This window comes from Copadichromis virginalis, linkage group LG6 (assembly GCF_057382275.1).
Source record: "Copadichromis virginalis isolate Kocher_CV1m ecotype Utaka linkage group LG6, C_Virginalis_male_GT1.1, whole genome shotgun sequence".
In the NCBI taxonomy this organism is placed as follows: Eukaryota; Metazoa; Chordata; class Actinopteri; order Cichliformes; family Cichlidae; genus Copadichromis; species Copadichromis virginalis.
The window spans coordinates 36,116,227-36,135,571 of NC_140623.1; the positions used below are offsets into that span (position 1 = coordinate 36,116,227).

Genomic DNA, 19,345 nt, shown 5'->3' on the forward strand with positions numbered 1-19,345 from the left:
TCAGCAGGACAATGTGACATTGCAAAATTGATTACCGGTAAGCATGGTCTAAACATGCCAAAGAGAAACCACAGACCTCGGTTCAATCAGATCAAACATCTATGTATAGTATGTCGGCCACTGGTTACAGGACTTAAAGGATCTGCTGCTTGAACAGGACACTTTTAGATGTTGTGTGCCTCCAAAGGTCAAAGCTGTTGGAGTGTATCATTTTAATCTGTTAGAAGAATCCTGCTGACTGTGATTGATTCATAAATTTAAATAGTGCCAGTTCTTAACAACAGTTATCTAAATATTGCTTTAGTAGGTTAAAGACACTTTTAGAAAGAAAACATCAAAGTTCAGTCAGTCCCCTATGACAAAGCACCTGGCAAGAGTGGGAAAGGAGAACGCCTTTTAAACAGGAAGGAGTCTTCAGCAAAACCAGGGTCCCATAGGGGAAGCCATTTACCTTGTTTAGTTGGAGGTTTGAGGGGACCAAAAATATGAGGAAAAAAGAATGAAAAAGAATGGTGTGGGATTTACTGCTGTATCTGCTGAAGTTTAATAAAAAAAATATGTCTGATAAATTCTGGTAAACTTCTGAACAACTGGACCCTCCTGGGAGGAGAAAAAAATTCTAATTTAAGGTATGTCTGCCACTTTTCAGGCCCGGAAACTACATCGATATTTTATATACAGTCTGTGAGTAAAAGGAAGGACATCATTACACATTATTAATCCAAGTGCATATTTCATGCCTAAAATCAAAATGTTCGACGATGTCAAGTGACCCATGGTGATCAACTTGATACTTACAGAAAGGTACTTTACAAAAATTAAGCCCATAAAAAGAAACTCCAAACTGTCTCAAACTCTTTTATCAATAATCATGATGAAACTTATCAGAACCAAACGTATTTTAATTGAATATGAGAAGTTTTACTTATACTTTAAAAACATTTCGACATTTCATCTTATTTCTGTTCAAACATAAAGCCAAAAATCTTATTCGCCCCCTGGTGGCTGGTTGCAGTACAAGCCATTAACCACGCCCCCTCAATGTTACTCGGTGAGATAAATTAAACTATAATTGAAGTACTTAAAGCTTAAACGTAGAGGTTCTGTCTTATTAAGGCCGTACATCATCGTAAATGTGTTTCTGATGATGACGCTAATTTGTCCTCCTTTTTTGTCCTCTAGTAACCTCAGATGTGTCAGTTATGATCGGAGTCCCATCTCTGCGTGTCAGGCAGACACGTCACACGAGAGTTAAAAGCGCCGCAGATCACAGCTGCCGTGGAAGTATAAATTTAACAAGCCCATCAGACTTATTTTCCCCCCTGCCTGTCTGTTTTGACTCGGCTGGCTTCCCGTTAGGAGGAGGAGGAGGGTGAAGAGAACGAGGAGGAGGAGGAGGAGTGTGTTACCCGGGGTGAGGTTCCGACCCCGGCTGAACCAGTGAGCGGGGGAAGGAACGGCAGGGAGATGCGGTGTGTTGAGGAGCGGAAACGTCTGAATGACCGGCAGAGATTTGCAGTCTCCTCTCCGAGCCAGAAGGTTTTTATCAGTTTGCAGCTGCTTGATTTGTAAGTAATATACATTTGCGGCTTTTAAAGTAACCTTTACAGTCATTATTTTATCCTGTTAAGATACGTGTGCTATATTTTATTATTCTGTGTGGGGTAAACATGAAGAACTAAATGACCCATTACACATTTATGGCCATTTGATGCCAGTAAATCAAAGTTTTCATGTATAATTTTGGACAGAATCAAATAAGACATCTGGTATTTCTAAGTTTAAGTGAAGGAAGATTCATCCAGCTTTTATGTTTGTAATTATTCATTTTGAAAGCTTTTCCCTTTAAATCTTGTATTTAAAAATATTTTCCTGCTAACATTAATTTGACAATCGGTTTAAATTTTACAACATTACAAATTTTCATCTCACCACGTGGATTTTTTTTTCTCCTCTAGGTGGAGCCATTACAGCATATTTCACCGGGAGCTGCCAGCCCTACAGCTCCTTGCAGTCAGGAGTGAGTGAACATGACGGGTCAGACTGTGGGAGGCGTCATCCAGGATCTGTCGGTGCCCTCTCTGCTGGTTGTGGGGTCCAGGCCTCAGGGGGAAACCGGCTCCTTCACCGAGGAGGCTGTTTCCATCCTGACCTCCACGAGTCAGCTGGCCCGAAGCCTCCTGGGTCACACGTTTGCCTTCAAACGCAAAGACAGCTTTAACAACGCTGAAGCCATGGCTGGCAACAGCTGTGACGAAGACAGCGGTAATAATGCACGTCGCAAACGGGAGTTCATCCCTAATGAGAAAAAAGATGATGGCTACTGGGACAAGAGGAAAAAAAACAACGAGGCAGCTAGACGCTCCAGAGAAAAGCGGAGAGTCAATGACATGGTGCTGGAGAGGCGGGTGATGGGTCTGCTGGAGGAGAACGCCCGCCTCAGGGCCGAGCTGTTGGCCCTCAAGTTTCGCTTTGGGCTTGTTAAGGACCCCTCTAATGTGTCCATCCTACCGTTGACTGCGCCCTTCTGTCCTCATCCCACCCCCAGATCAACAAATCACTACCAGGCTCACACTGATGGCTCGCCATATGTCGGCACACAGGCCAGTGCCAACACTCACCAGATCCTCTCTCAGGCTCCGCAGCAGGGCGCCATCTATGGTGCAAGAACAGCTGAGTTGAGTCATAGTGGATCGCAGGAGACTGGGGTTGTGACCTCATGTGGCTCAAACGTGGGTAGCCCTGTGTTTTTTGATGACACACTGGGTGAGAGTGGCAGGCCTTCTCCGAGGGATGTGACGGAGGAGCAGCAGTGCTGTGAGAGTCAGTATTTAAGCAGGCAAGACTCATCGGAGGGTTTGAGGAGTCTTCCACACAAGCTTCGTTTTAAAAGCCCTGGGGGAGGCAGCAACGGAGGGGAAATTTCTGCATCACCTGACAGCAGGAATAGTGGCCTGCCTATAGCCATGGTGGGACCAAACATCCAAATGAGAAACCACCAGCAAGTGGGGTGGGATGGCCAGGTGGAGAGCCAGGCTTCTTGGTCTAGAGAGGATGCCTGGGGTGTGCAGTATCAGGGTTCACCTTCAGGATATAATAACTCATCTTTTCCGCAGAATTCAAGCGACCACAGATATCCAGCAGAGGACAACAGCCTCAGGTCGCAGATCAGCAGTTTGTCCCAGGAAGTGGCTCAGCTCAAGAAGCTCCTGTCTCAACAGCTGCTTCCTAAGATGGCCTAAAACCAGATGAGGGGACGGTCAGATCCACACCATATTTCCCCAAATAATCAAACTCATTTTCCCAGAGTGGGATGAGCATAAGCAGCTACCTCTGAAATGGCATGACATTTTTTAGTGGCCTGTTTGCTCCAGTGATGAACAATACAGCAGGAGCAGAATTAAGGAAAGTCATCACGTATACGCAACACTGTATGTACTGGACTGAAACACAAGAATGTGTCCATCATCTGCAAAAACCTCTTTCTCATCAGATTCAACCTCATCTTCAATCTTGTCATATTTCGAGACACCTGGCACTTATTTTGTGTGTAAAATTGAGCTGTTATGACGTTTTGGAGTGTACTGTGGTTTTTGTGCCATTCACTATCGTAACCTCGATGTTACTTTTCAAAACTGTGAGTGCACTCAACTGTGTGGAAATAAAATCCTGCTTTATGTAAACCACTGTGAGCATTTTTCATGATAAGAAATTGCAATTTTTTTTACTACAATTTAAAATCACAAACAATCTGCATTTGGTTTTGCACTCACACACATCCCCATCTGTTTAATAATCATCACAAATAAGTGTCAAATTCTTACATTAATCCTAACCTAAAAGTTGGCTTTTAATACTAAAACCAAGGCTTAACCCTCAACACACCTTAAAGGGGTTTTTAAGGGTTTATTTGAAGGTATTTAATAGTTTAATTGTCTTTAATTGATATTTAATCATCTTTATCTTTGGCTACCTTAGACAGTCAACTTAAATGTTGTTTGGACAACCTATCGGCCTCCATATGCACAATCACAAACACTGAAAACTCCAAATAAATTTAGACTGATCATAGTTTAACAGTGAATGACTGTGTTGCATTTTTCTGAATGACAGATATTTTTAAGAAAATGATTTTTAAGCCACATCTGGCACTAATGCTGGGCACAACAGGAGCTATGGTGTGGCACTGGACCTGTGTAGGGTCCACTGTGCCAGACTTTGAATGTTGCAATCCGGCTCAAAAGCTGCAACATAAATATGGAGGCTAACACCAGAATTTCACAGAGACAAGGTTTTATTTTAAATAACATAACAAGTTAGCTAAAAAGCTAGTACCACTAAGACAAAGACTAGTGAGGCTCCATGAAAGCCTGCCTCAGGTATACCTTTATCCACACCTGACTAGGTGTAGTCAATTAGCTGCAGCTGAAGACGCTTGCATTGCCAATGCAAAGAGATTAGGGGCTGCAGAGGGGTGTAACAACCAAAGTTTTCTTCTTTCCATAAACTAATATCATTTCAGTTTTGTTTATGGCCTTTCCTCCTTCAACAAATACTTTAAAACTGTAAACACCACCTCACTGTTGATCCATTTGCACTGAGTTAAGGATACTGAAAAAAAATGGACAGTGGAGTGTGTGGGACAGAGCTGGGGAGAGAGGGGTGAATGCAGGGAGAGCGGTGTGACACTGCATGAGTCATCTATCACGTCAGCAGCAGAAAAGCTATTTTTAGCCTTGAAGCAGCTGCGGTGGAGACTGAACGACCCACATGGAAGTGAAGGATATAGGTTCAGAATACATTAGTAACACAAGAAAACAATAGAAATGAGCTCGCAGACATATGAAATGTAATAGTAAAACACACTCTGAGAACAGCACAGAGCCAGAAAGCAGTTGTAGATAAAATGAATGATTGCATTTTGTCTCAGAAGATGACTGAATGGCATAATTCTGTATTCTTGGAAAAATCCATTTTCACTTTTAGTTTGTTTTTTACCAGCACCAGGTGGCGCCAAGTGTCTTTAGCAGCATGCTGTATGACTTTCATTCAGTCATTCCATTCATTCACAGCAGTGTTACTCCTTTGTGCTTACTACAGTAACACATGCTGCACACGCACAACAACAAGATTTGCAAAGCATTGTTTACTGACTTCTTTCACCCCACAAAGCACAGTGCGAGTATGAGGCAAGAAAACAAAATGAAAACAAACTGAACAAAACAAATTTGCTTGCTCATTTTTTAAAAGCACATTTCATTTCAGGTGGAAACACAATGAGCTGCACAAAGCATGAGCTATAATCGGGTTTACAGTCACAAAATCATTTAGAAAACAGACATAAGTGAATAAATACATAGAAATGATTAAGGTGAGGGAAGGGAGGTGTGGCATATGACTTGTCTCCCCCAAAACAACCAAAAAATAAAAATAGTAAATTGGATTCAAGAGATAAATCAATTTAAGAAATATGATTTTAAAGAGATCATAATTAAGACAACAATAGACCAGCAAAAATTGGTAAGTGGTGTGTAGTTGTGATTGAGTAAGGACCAAACCAAACAGTAACAGCACTAATAACAGTCATATTGACCTCAAGAACTGTGGCTTAAAGCTGAAATATGAGGTTATCTCTCTGCAGACCTGTGCAGCTGCAGAGACCCATCCTTTAGGTCCCGCTTCTCTCGCTTTCTCCCCAACAAAACCGCAACATACTTATGAGATCTTTTGTCTGTGATTAGACTGCTACCGCCCCCCCACCACCACCACTCCACCCATACCATAAGCCATATAAGATGGAGTAGAAGGGTTGCTAGGCAGACACCACCACACCACAGTTGCCAGGGGAATGCCTGCATGCAGAGGCAGCTAGAGAAATGGAGGAGTGTGTTGGGGGTTGGTCGTTCTAAATGAGGACTGGTGGTGGGAGGGGGAGGAGCCAGACAAGTTCAAGGCCGCTGTTTCCTCTGCATGGTAATGGTGGTGGTGGTGATGATGTGTGTGCGTGTGTGTGTAACTGGTGTACATGTGTGGATTCAGATAAAGCAGGGGGAAGGGACACGAGTGTGAAAGTGGCTTGGAAGTGGCTGTGTGTCTGATACAAAGCAGGGCTGACGTAACGGTAGATGAAAAATGGTGAGGATGAGAACAACGGGTTTTGTGGGATAATAGAAAAAGCTCCTATGCAGATTCCACTTCCTGTATAGAGAAATAAAAATGCAGACAAAACAAATTTATGATCATTTTTAGTCTGTGAGAATAAAATTCTGCCTTACTGCCATGAGTAGTGAGATTATTTCACTTTAGGGTTTTGCAATAACAGTAATTATTCCAAAAATCTTAGTGCAATGATCAAATATAATGCAATCAAAAGCTTAATGAATATAGAATTTATGTAAAGCTTTAAAAAAGTAAAAATCAATTACTACTACATCCAGGAGAAATGTATATTAATGCTAAAGTCAGTGCTTCCAGTTAGAAACAAAGCAGATTCTACATTAAACTCAGTGTCTTTTCAGGACAAACTGATGTTACATTTTTCCAAATTTCTCATTTTTATGTTTGTCACATCCATTTGTGCAGCATAAGCCATCCAGGTATATTGTATCATAAAAATGCTTACATCAAAGAAAAAAGCAGCATGAATAACAGTGCTGCAGGCCATTTGGGGTTGAATGGTCCCTTTAAAATAATAATAATTTGAAAAATTACCGCAGGTTTTATCACAATAAAACTAACACCTCAATGTGTAAAACAGTATAAAATATGGTTGGATTGAAGGGTTAAGATTAGGGTTAACAAACTGCCCCTCCATGCATACCCAGATACAAATGACCCCTAATATCTAACACATACACACAGACTCATTCACCCTGGTATTGTAACTGCTATCTAAGCATTGAATTTTCATATTAATAGCCTTTATGCAAAAATCTGTTGCATATATGCTTAAAAACGGAACATGCATTTATGTGGGTTTAAATTATAGGGAGAATGTGCAGGTAGAAGAGGGAAATAATTACAGGCCTGGATTTAAACTCACCGGCCTATGGTTCCACAGTGAAGGAAGGAAGGAAGGAAGGAAGGAAGGAAGGAAGGAAGGAAGGAAGGAAGGAAGGAAGGAAGGAAGGAATCAGAATCAGAATCAGAATCAGAATCTTATCTGTCATTGTAGAGGTGGAGCTCTCTCAGTGAACAAGAAGACACAGTCACTCAATAAAATTAAAATTAAATTAGAACATATATAAAAATATGGGAAGGTAGATAAAGAAAGATGAATAAAAAAGAAAATAGTAAAGTTGTTACTTTCACTCATATTTCATACTCCACAAAGAATATTAGTATATACCTAAATGTAATAGTGTAGTAGTAATAGGACAACGTGTTGGAATTGAGTTCAAACTCCCATATTTGCAGGCAATCAGTGACAAAATCCAAAGTCTTCCTCTGTAAATAATTGAAAAAACACCAAGAAAAAAACACTAGTGTACAGTATTTCCTTTGCCATACCATGAAGTCCAGGTTAGCCCTAAAATTTAATTTTGTATCACAAGAAAAGCACGTGAAAACTGATTTTTACTTCTTTAAGTGAACGTACTTACTAAAGCACCCAATGTGCTCTTATTTTGTGAGAAATTGTTTTGGATCAAATTAATATTAATAATAAACAAATAAATAAACAAGCCAGAGTGGTAAACAAACATCAGTTATTATTATGATTTTTATGAAACTTTTGTTTCCCAGTATGTGTAATACGCTTCATCCTATATATTGTCAGTTAACAATGAGTGTGTTTTCCTCCCTCTTCTTTCGTTTCCTTGGTGTCATTCGTTTATTTATACGGGTGTTTCTGATGATTAACAGGTCGTGCTGTTGTTGGGCCATGGCGTCTGTTTAAAGGCATTCGTGGCCTCGTTAGAAAATCTTGTAAATGAGATGACATTACAACGTGGAGTAAGGAAGAACCCGGAGATTAAGGGGCGGGCAGGAGAACAAAAAGAGAGGGGCTAATAACACACACAGAGAGGGGGGTGAGAGAGAGAGAGAGTCTCGCGCGGAGAGACAGTGGACAGAAACGTGACTAGGCAGCCTAAGAGCTGTTATGCAACTGCTGACCTACTAACACATATTTCTAGAAAGGGAACCGGAGAAACTGGAGCAAAGTGTCCTGCAGCGCACAACACACGGGCAGTCCGAGCCAAAAGACAGAAAGGACATCCAGCCGACCCACTGACTCAACGACAGCTGACCCGAGCAGCGACAGGAAAAGGAGAAGAAAGTTTTTTTTTCTCAGTCGGGAGGTTTCTTCTAAAGGGACACGGGAAGGAGGAAACGGGAGCGAGACAGCTTTTGTGTCGGGGAAGCCTGAATGTTTTCGTCCCTCTCCTGCGTGGAAAGGTAGGTTATAACTGAGCGGCTGGCTGCCGTGTGCTGTTTCTATCTGCCTATTTGCATGTTTTTTTTAATCATTCTGTGCGGGTAGATACGTCTCTGGGTGTGTGTGAGTGTGTTTTGAGGCGAGGACGTGATGCTCATGGCCGGTTATTGTTCACATGGCGACTCTCGGCTGCGCCGGCAGATCCCGCGTCCCTCCGTGACTTTCAGCCGTATGCGGCTCTTTTTGTGTCACGTAAAACACGCAGCTCACCGGGCAAGTGTGATACTTCAGTTGGCGTTTTGTTGCCTTTTTTGTTTCTTTGATGCTTTTACGAAACACCGAGTCCGCTTGGTAAAAACGTGGTTGGCCGTATCGCCGCACACTATGAGGTCAATGTCAAAGCGATGTAATTTCCTCTCATGGTGGTGTTTTCCAGGGAGCACGGGGCTGCTGCTGCTCGGCTCGGACTGTGCTGTGCGGTCAATACACCGTATTAGCTCCTGCACGTGGCATATTGGCATGATATTTTTATGTAGGTCATTGGATCAGTTCAGTTACCCAGATATTGGCAGCCCAGCTAATGCAAAGGCTGGGATTAACGCATGGCTGTTTTGAGGTTATGAATTAATTTGAAGGTCTATCACAGACATCTGTGGGAATCTCATGTCAGAGTAAATGATAAAAGGAAAAAAAATCATATTTTTTAAACGAGTTTTGGACAAATGATTTGCAGATAGGGTGTGTGTAAACATATGTTAGGGCTTTTTCTCCGTTGAGAAAGATTACTTGGTTGGGTTTTGGGGATTTATTAAATAAATGGTCACATGCAAAGGGGGAAATGTCTGATTTCTATTCAAAGTGGGCCACTGGGCGATTTTTTTTTTTTTTTTTACTCATAAGGTGCGTTAAGTAAAGCACAGAGCTTTGCTTTGAGGGAGTTGGAGGCTATGACATAACCAGCACACAGCAGGGAAAAGCAATAAATAGCAGCTCCCTCCTGGGACAGAGACGCTTTGTAATTGATTCTCGTTCCCACCCTGCACTTTTCCCCTGTCATTTATATCTACATTAACAACAAAATTCTTGTATCTAAAGAAGGCATTTAGCCAGAAAAGCTGCTATCAGTGATGTAACCTAGCTACTCAGTGTCTGCGAGCTATTTTTAACTTGCTTAGTCTTTTTTCTTTTTTCTCCACCACAAAGGAAGCACCGAGCAGAAAAAGCAGAAGGCTGAACCAGATATAACACTGTTTTCTTTTATTTTTGTGTCTCAAACAAGATTCCAGTGAGGGCTTAGGGAGACCGTTTGTAAAGTTAGAATAACAAGTGAGCATTCAGGATGTGATGCAATGTGTGGAAACCCCTGTCTGGCAAAAGCAGGCACAGTTTTGGTTAGTCCACCTACTGCCAGCTGGTCTGGTTTCAGAGCCACTGCTCTCTGTCCCGACCAGCTTTCTGAATATAGGTCAGACTTGTATCTGGGTGAGGAGACATGAGGTTTAACAGGGCAAGCGGTGGACTACTTTGGCTGCTCTGTCTGTTGCTCTGAGGAATACAGGAACACAGATGGCAGAAGACTTATCTAAGTTCAGCTATTTCCATGGTTTTGGCAACTTTTATTTTTTTACTTTGCAAATCTGCACCACACTTATCTGGTGAATGTAAGTAACAAAAACTTTTGACACATACTTTAATGCAAATCAGATTTGACTAAAAAGAAAAAAGGCTCTTGAAAGGCTATTAAAATGCATATGAATAAAGAATTTTCACAGATAAGTGAATCGAGAATAATTTGTTGTCTTTAGCCCACAGTTCAAAGTTTCATTTAGTCACTTGTTACTTTGGGTACTTGCTAAATGACACGTAGTCGTATATATGTCCCCGTAGCTGACCTGGAATGTCTGGATTCCCGTCTCTTAGTTTTGTTTAACACAAAGCCGCAGGGCAAAATGGTTCCTAGCTGGGGCCCCTCCACGTGTGTGGTGTTGGATCATTTAAAAGATGGGGGAGAGGAAGAGGACGGCATGTGTTTTACTCACGCTTGCCTCAGAGGGGTCAGAGGTGAAGCATTCTTCCTGGAGCGGCAAGTGTCTGGGAACTACTTCAAAGTTGTGTCTCAGTGAAAAACACGGAAACAATCCGTACAGTAGCTGGAGTGAATAATTCTTCTTAATGGGGAAATTAGCTTCTGCAGAAAAAGCCAGTTAGATTATACCACGCTGAGTATCCCTTTATTTTCTAGCATTAGTCTTGGGTAAGAGAGATTGGAAGACATTCAGAGACTTTAACCTGTAGCTCCTGCTTCTGTGTATTACGCATGTATTACACAAGCTTTTCTCTGTAGCAAGAGAAATTCAGAGCACGTACACTACGAGCAACAACAGCAGCCCCTCCCCTTGCAGTCCTAAGAGAGAACCTGTTATATGTGAATTTGGCTGCAGAGATGGGTGTGTGCTCTGACGTCAGTGCTGTATCGCTCACTATCAATTTTGCTGCCGATTCTTATTGTTGTGTGCAGCAAAAGGCGTAGCAACGTTTCTGGAGCGGACAGGAATTAATGTTGCGTGAAAATCACCGAGGCTTTCGTAATATGATTTTTAGGCACATGACGTATTCAAGTGGGTCTCTTTTTTTTTTTGCTCCCGCTGCAGATTCTGTAAAATTCCTCTCATGTCCCCCCCCCCCCTCCTTTAGAAAAAAAAAAGAAATCTCTCTCTGCTTCTGCGTCTCACTCCCTCACCTTTCTGTTGCTCTATTTTTAGAGTGCACTCTAATACTCTCTTTCCCTCTCCTGCCCTCCCTTCGTTGCAGTCCCACTGACCTATTTTATGGCGCACCGTCAAAGACAGGAGGAGTGTTTACCGCTTAGCGTCGTTTCTAGGTCACTGGGACAACATAGACGTATGTGAGCTTCCTTCCCACCCTCCTTTGTCTCGCACCACCCTCGCACCACCACCTCACACACACACACACTCTTCCTGCATGTCTTTACAAAGATTTTTCAGGATTGGAAAGGGGTGGGTGGGGAGGGGTCATCCTACGTGTTTCCACATCTGTTGCTATTCGTATTCAAAGCGCTTATGGTCCAGTGGGGCTTTACACAAGTTTTTTGAGAAGAAGCAGCCAACAAGACAAAGCCAACTCAATTATAAGACCAGCCTGCAGCATATCTACAATAGACCTTGCCCCTGAGTTACAACATAACACATGATTAAATAAATGGTTAGTTATTCAGGGCAGCTTTCAAGCTGTTCCAAGGTCACAATGTGGGTTGTTTTGTTTTTTTTAAGTGAGATTATGTAACAGGGTGACTGACTCGCAGTGAAGAAGAAGAAATGCAGTCACCGGTCGGGAGAAGAGATCACTAGATTAGATAGTTATGCAGCACTGTCTTGTCGGTACAAAATGAGTGGTTTGTTATAGGAAAACAAAAAAACACAATAGCAGAGGTAGATATGAACTTGTCTTGTTCGTGAGAGCTTTTGTTCTCCTCTCATTGACTTCGGTCCATCGTTTACATAACAGGAACAGTCTGTTTGTTTTGGTTTTTGTCTCATTTAAGGCTTCACTGCACTGAAAGAGCACAAGGCGAATATCGAAGCAAAACCGGATCTGCTTTCTGTTTTGTTTTTTAAATTCTGTGCTACGTCTTATTTTTACTAACAGAAGGACTCAAATAGGACGGGCAGCGATAATAAATCTGTAAATCTACATAATAAAAACGTAATCAGTAGAATTGCAGTAATCAAGTCACAAAGCAGAGAATATTCAGCGGGGATTCCTGCGCTCCTAATGATAGAAGAAGGTCATGTTTGTGCGCTGTTTAATTCCGTTATTGCAAATGAAAAGCGACACCAGAGCCATTGTTGCCCACAGGCACAGTGACCTAGATTATTGCATTTGCTCAGTGTGTGTGCGTGTGTGTCGTAAAAAGGATGTTTTTATGTTTGTAAAGGACTTCAGGGCCCTGTGTAATGACGTGTTCTTAATTAATGCATATCATCTGTGTAATCCAATGGAGTGAGTGAGGCAAAGAAAAATAAGGGCAGATCTAGTTATTACATAACACACCACGACTGTCAACATCCGCCTGCGCTGCGTTTGCCATTGTTTTTAACTTTGCAAGACAGGTCGGGTGGGCAAGGCTTCCTGTTGATAAGATGTTGACACCGCACAAGGAAGTTCAGCGGCTTGTGGTGTTGAGTAAATTCAGTCAGTGAGATGAACTACCAGAGAAGCTGTGGCAAAAGACAAACCCCTTTTTGCCCTCTTCCCCATATTTTAGAAAATGAAATCTATAAGTAGAAACCATAAATGCACAGTTTGTGTTGTCATTTTACAACTACGGTAAAGCCGAATCAGTGTGCAGATCACATTTGTATCATTCCCCCTCTAGCTTTTTATCTGTCAGTCTCTGCAGAGCTGGCAGCAGGTCAGCCTGCCTCGGCTCTAGTTATGTGATGGAGCTCCGTCTTACACAAGAGCTCTGCAGCAAGAGCACATACACATGTTTATTCCCAGACTCAGCCCTGAGTGTGTGTGTGTGTGTGTGTGTGTGTGTGTGTGTGTGTGTGTGTGTGTGTGTGTGTGTGTGTGTGTGTGTGTGTGTGTGTGTGTGTGTGTGTGTGGGGCTACCCAGACTCTGCAACCAGCTTCATTTTCTTTCTGAAGTCAGTCAAACACAGACAAGACAGAAAAACACTGTCTAAACCCTCGGGGGTTATGTCATAGTTTTTTCTGTGCTGGCTGAATTGAACTGAATAGACGGTGTATTGATCTCAACCCTTAGACCAAAAGCACCCAGAGTAAAGCTTTGTACTACAGTTAATACATATAACCTGAACTGACTTGCATGTAAATACATGTCACAATGAACTGGAGTAATTTTACAGCTAATCTAACTCCCTCTCTGCTTCTGTTCCCCTCCCTTCCTCTGTCACTGTTTCAGTAACCCATTTAGTGGTCGACTAACGGCGGCGTTGAAGCTGGATCCTTAAAGAACCCAAAAGTAGACAGACCGACCTACATCCCATGTAAGACACCGAAAGAAGCGGGTCTGACAGACATCACAGCTCTGCTGAAGATCGAGGAAGACACTGATAAACTCAAAGTCACCCCAAACGAACCTCCAGAGACTACTTTGAACTACTTGCCAAGACAGCTGGAAAACCGTTTGCACAAAATACAGTTTCTTGTTTTAGTTTTCTTGCTCAGAACACTACTTCAATGTCTGAGGTTTTTGTGGAGTTCCACCTCTTTTTAATCTTCCTGGCTAATTTAGACACTTGAACATTTTGATATTATAATTTAAGTAACAGAAATCAATGAGGCTTTCGTTTCGAGGAGCACAAATACCTCATCCAGAAGTTTTCGCTGAACCTGCGACATAGGTCAGACGTCTTAGTAACAAAGCAGAAGGCTCATATAGTTTTACATTTTTTCCCTACTCCCCCTTTGCCCTTTGCTAGAGTGATACTCTAGCACCCTGCGGGGAAGAAAACATGGAAAGTCTCAGTATACACCTCCCATCCACCAGCAATAACAATGACGAGGAGGGTGACAGTTTTTCCCCGTACAATGGGAGCCTGCCATCCCCTTCTCCCGAAGGATCGGCACGCATTAGCCGCCAGTCTAAAGGTAGCAAGCCTACCGTCACCTCCCGTCGCAAGAGAGAGTTCATTTCTGATGAGAAGAAAGATGCTTGCTATTGGGAAAAACGGAGAAAGAACAACGAAGCAGCCAAGCGCTCAAGAGAAAAGCGTCGCCTCAATGACATGGTGTTGGAAAACCGAGTGATGGCACTGAATGAGGAGAATGTTCGTCTCAAGACGGAGCTCCTTCAGCTCAAGTTGCGCTTTGGCCTCATCAGCACAGCCTCCTACATGGAGAAAAGTCAGCAAATCTCCAACAGCGCCGCTGATGGAAACACTGGCGGCAATGGGAGCAGCACCAACGGCACCCCGAATGGTAACGCATACCTTTCGAGCAGCGGCTACTCCAGCGCATCCCAGGTGATGCTGAATTCAGACTCGTCAGAAGCTGAACAGTCGAGTCTCGGCGAGCGCCACTCCACGCTCCCCAAATATTCCCCCCGTGGCTCCGTGTCTGACATGTCTGACAGCTCTTCCAGCCCTGAACCCATGAGCTACAACATAAAGAAGGAGCCCACAAGCATGGAGATGGCTGGTCTGGAAAACAACATGATTCCCAGTGGGATCACTAATGGGATCCCCAATGGAATGCAGAATGGGGCTTACCATGGCAGCCACAGTGCTCTGGTTTCTCCTCACCAGCAAAGCCCCCCATTGGCTGAAAATGTCATGGACTTCCAGCATCATCATCAACAGCAACAGCAGCAGTGCCACATGGAGATCTCCAACCCCGCTCCTCAGGCCACCTCAGCTCAAAGGAGCGTCATTTTGTATCGCTCCAGCAGTGGCTGTTATCCCATGGAGAGCCAGAGGTCTGAGGAGCAGCAGTCCCAGCAGAGCAGAGCTCCTCAACATTGTCAGGACATGCTGACTTCCAAGTTCTCCGACTGCTCGATGACCATCACAGAGGTCGCTGAGAAGCTGGAGAGAACGAAGACCTTGGACTCTCCACAGTATGAGTACACCAACGGTCACTCTGAGTCAATAGAGGAACTGCAGCAAAGGTATAATCAGCAGCATGACAACCACAGTCTTCAGCACACTAAAAACCACCAGAACCCCTTCGCCCCTGATCTGATCCACAACAACGAGGAGCGGAGGTCCTCCTTCATACAGCACAATGGTTACCTCAACACACTGGATGAAGAGCCCCCGGTGCTCACCTATGAGGGAGGTCCCCAAGCTGATGGTTTCTATCAGGAGAACTCCTCTGCTAAAGACACTTGTTCAAGTGACGGAGACCCTCGTAGCTCTGATAAGGAGGGCTCCACAGATGATGAATCCCCCTCCTCATCCTCCTCAGATATCAGCAGCTACCACCAGAAGATTGAGGGAATTGGTGGTTTGTACGGTGAGTGCCAAGCCGAGGTCAAAGGCACTGCCCTTCCCCACAAGCTCCGCCTCAAGTACAGAGCTCTGTCCAATGGGGCATCGAGAGCACAGGTGGAGGGACTGGTCAGGACCTCGATGTCCCCTTCTCCCACTTTGCCTCAGCATCCTTACCTAGCTCTGTCCAGCAACCCTCACAGTGGCAATGGCAACGGGGAGAGCAAAGATGCTGAGAATGAGCCAGAGTATGTGGAAGACATCAAGTGTCAGGTGAATGAGAGGCCAGAGGCTAAAAATGAGGGAGGTAAAAGGGGGTCCAGCGGTGGGAGCGGTGGGCGCAATAAGAGGCGAGATTAAGGACAAATAGGAGCAGCTGTCGTCTGCGGTGGACAGACAAAAAAGAACTGTCACTCACATTGGCACCTTGCGAGGTATAAAAGAAGCCAGTGATCAGTGTGAGATGTAGTTAGGATGTGATTTCACCACCAAGTTTCACTGTGTCACCTGTACCCCTTCCTGTACTCTCTCCTACCTCCCGCCTATCCCTCCAGGTAGATTAACGAGGGATGTGACAGAATGAAACTCTTCAGAGCTGGAGTTTGGGATATTTCCCTCATGGAAAATTCAAACATTATTCAATTATTCATTATTGTAAACTGCCTTAGTGGCTGGCCAGTGTTTATTGTGGCATTATGGGAACATTCCTTTAACCAAAGACACACATCCTTCCTTTAACATCTCCCCTTTTGGCAAAGAGTTACATTCTTCCTCCCTCTCGTCCCTCTTCTTCCTCTCCATTCTCTGAACGATCTGCACACAAGTCCTCTTCACTATTGAAGCACTTAGATTGTATATTACTGTGACATATAAATTTGCATATATGGAATATATATTTTAAGAAGAAAACTGTGGCAAAAACAATAAAAATTAAAGCATTGGGATGTGGAAGTCGTAGACTTTAAAGCGATCAGCTTGTTTGTTGTTTCGAGACACCTTGTACAGTCCTTTTTTGTTTAAAAAAAAAACAAAACGCCTCAAAGTTTCTCTTTTACTAAAAGTATGAGCCACAACTTGTAAAAAAAAATAAAAAAAATAAAATAAGTGAGGTACCCTTCTTTTTTTAAAAGTTCGAGTTCAGATCGGGGTCCTTATTTAGAGGATCTGACCTCTTTGACACTCAAAGTTGTCAAAACAAGCGAAGGCCAGTTACTCGCATATCAGTCCAGGCTATGCAGTCACACTTTCCTGTTGGCAAGCACAAGGTGAACCTTGTTTGCCGGCCATCCAACAGAAATCAATACGTCTTCATTTCAAGACAAAAATCGTCTGTCCAGTAAGTGAAATGGCTCTCCAGTCACAACCAGCAAAGCTGCTCTCTCTCTTCATAAGGTGCCTCTTTATTGTGTTGTTCCTTGTCCCCACGTTGGCAGCGTCTTAACGATCCCGCTCACCTCCGCACTGAGTTTTAGCAACTGTAGCTGCAGTAGATCATAAAGTATGTACAAGTTTAACTGTTTCACTTCCTGGTGCCTGCCTCTGGCCACTATGTATAAATGTAAAGTTGTCTATCTCTTGTATACTGCTGTCATTATTTTATTATTGTTTTATTAATATTATTTTCTGTTGTATTCGGTTATTCTTTTCGCTGTTATGTGTATTTTTCTGTCATTCACTTGTGTCATTTTTGCTCTAAACTCTTTCTGGTTGTGCTGTGTATTTATTCATGCTACCCTTTGCCCCAGTTACCGTTTGTACTCTGTGTTATTGTATAACCTTTGCTGAAAAGCTTTTTCAGAAGAGAAAAAAAAATGAATAAAGCTTGGCCAGAAGTGATTATGTAATGCTATACTTCACGTGGATATGCAAATGGTTAGAAAAAAACACTCATTTTCGATTGTGAAAGATTCAAAATGGGGGGAAAAAAAATAAAATGTTGTTGAATTTATATACGTCTCTTTTGGATTTTTTTGGAGTTCTTATGAAATTTGACAGGAAATTATCCAGACAAGGAGAAATCCAACTAGCTGATTCACAGCACTCAGATGGTCACTTCCCAGTCTGCCAGCTCGGTGTGGAACCACTTCAACACGTCATCACTTCATACTGTCGACTGGCAAACATTTACTGACTGTGGCACATCAGTACAGCAGGGCATCTGTTGGCTAACCCAGATCTCGGTCTGAATATTCATGTGATATATTTATACTGACAGGTACAAACTAAACATGACTGCGATGGAAACCAAAAATATCACCTTTCAAAGTCACACCTGCTCCCAGAGAGTATTTTATTCAGCAGATCAAATATAACAATATAACAATAAAATCAAACTTATTGCTTTAATTAATTTCATTTAAAGACCTGTTAGGAAATAAAGCTGACAAGGAATACAGTGTCAGTGCAATTACAGTTTGTATGCAACAACTAATAGGAGGTAACATTTAACCAAAACTAGGCAATAGTCTTGAAGAGATTTAGTAAAGCTATACCTAGAAATATCTTATGTTCTGCAACCTCAGTTCATTTTAAGCTTTTTAGCTCAGTGGTTTTGGTTTTAGGGACTAAATGTTTGAGGTTTTTGCCCATTTATTGGTCCCATTTACATGGAGGTTGCTGTTTTTACGTCATGTGTGCCACAGGAAAGACGAAACTTGCAAGTAGCTTTTGAGCACTATGGAGCATTTAGCGGCACTTTTGCCAAGAATTTACCACAAAAACAATCCTAAAAAGAGAATTGCAGGTAATATTGCAAAGAACACAGGTCAAATTGATGATGCTATTGTATATGTAAATAGGTACTGGTTAGCAAGTATGTGTCACCAGCACAGCCTTGCCTCACTTGATGGATTGAACCAAAAGTCAGACTTTTTACAGATACTCAGCTGAAATTAATTTTCATACTGCACATTAAGTTGTGTTTCATCAGAAAATCAAAGTTGAGGTTGTGATAAATTCTGTTTCTGGTGTTGTCCAGAATTGCTCAATTCTTGTTTTAGTTGCAGAAATAAAGGGAGGAAAAAAAGTGTTTTAACGTGCAACAAGCCAAAACAAGTTACACAAGTCTCTTGGGAGAAAACTGCATCAAACTAAATGCTGACATCTCCGAGCAATCCTGCCGTTAATGAAACACAAGCTAATGGGAACAGCAGGCTGGCATGCTGAGTGCATGCCACTGACACGGGTTACATAAGAGCCATAACAAAAAGGAGAACCTTTCAGATAGAGAGGTTTTGCAATGTGAAAGGAACACCCAAGTTGCTAGAGAATCTCAAGAGAGAGCAACTCTGGTCTGAAAAGGTCAACAAAGATGGGAGGGACCCCAACAAATATCTCATCAACATGTTTTCAGCCTCTAAGTAGTTCACATTGTGCAATTTATGACGCAGATTCGCTGCATCCACAGCACATAATGCTTCCATGTGAGTTTCACAAAAATGGAATAAGGATGTAGGCAGCTGACCACAGAGTGACCTCCTGTTTTCAGCAATTTGACACTGATGTGTTTTTATTTCAGCTATCCAAACCAACCACCAACCGACTCTAACAAGGTGACATTCCCGAGAAAACCGCAGTGCCTTGTAGTTCGCGCTCCATCCACCCCCAATTTCCTTCCTCTCCTCCCTCATCCCTGTCATCAATATCGCTTGCTCTTTTTCTCTTATCCCCTCCTTTTTTCCCCAGCACATCTTTGAGCTGTAAAAACTGCTTTGTGCAGAGGCTTGTGAAAACAAGCCAGGAGAGTAAAAGTAGGTCAGCGAGGAGGGATAGAAGAGAAGAGGGTGAGGAGTGAGAGAGACAAAGAGTGGGGTTATTCAGAGTGGAGGGAGACAAAGAGAAAGGGGGAAGGAATAGAATAGAGTTACATCAAATTCCTCTACAGCATAAACTTGAGCAAACTACTCATAAAAAGCACTCTTGCTGCTGCCTGAGGCAGCAGGTCAGTAGCACACAAGTACACAAATGCACAGTTACACACTGGAGTCAAGTT

At 42.8% G+C, this 19,345-nt stretch overlaps 2 protein-coding genes across 3 annotated transcripts; both read left to right on the top strand.

Moving 5' to 3' along the window:
- The first annotated feature begins 1,274 nt into the window (after window positions 1–1,274).
- On the top strand, window positions 1,275–3,677 carry LOC146708368 (uncharacterized). Its single transcript, XM_085460948.1, has 2 exons — window positions 1,275–1,568; window positions 1,959–3,677. Exon 2 carries the CDS (start codon window positions 2,031–2,033, stop codon window positions 3,240–3,242), a length of 1,212 nt encoding a protein of 403 aa, XP_085317074.1. The 5' UTR covers window positions 1,275–1,568; window positions 1,959–2,030; the 3' UTR covers window positions 3,243–3,677.
- Window positions 3,678–8,029: 4,352 nt separating this feature from the next.
- Window positions 8,030–17,302, top strand: nfil3-5 (nuclear factor, interleukin 3 regulated, member 5). Of its 2 annotated transcripts, none has more exons than XM_085460222.1 (2): window positions 8,030–8,397; window positions 13,326–17,302. In XM_085460222.1, exon 2 carries the CDS (start codon window positions 13,879–13,881, stop codon window positions 15,712–15,714), a length of 1,836 nt encoding a protein of 611 aa, XP_085316348.1. In that variant the 5' UTR covers window positions 8,030–8,397; window positions 13,326–13,878; the 3' UTR covers window positions 15,715–17,302. The 2 variants fall into 2 exon arrangements, with proteins under 2 accessions (XP_085316348.1, XP_085316349.1); XM_085460223.1 differs by lacking the exon at window positions 8,030–8,397 and adding an exon at window positions 8,427–10,038.
- Window positions 17,303–19,345: the final 2,043 nt, after the last annotated feature.

What these genes read in the sequence shown, in the direction of transcription:
- LOC146708368 (XM_085460948.1), top strand. Translation starts at nt 2,031, where the DNA reads ATGACGGGTCAGACTGTGGGAGGCGTCATCCAGGATCTGTCGGTGCCC.
- nfil3-5 (XM_085460222.1), top strand. Translation starts at nt 13,879, where the DNA reads ATGGAAAGTCTCAGTATACACCTCCCATCCACCAGCAATAACAATGAC.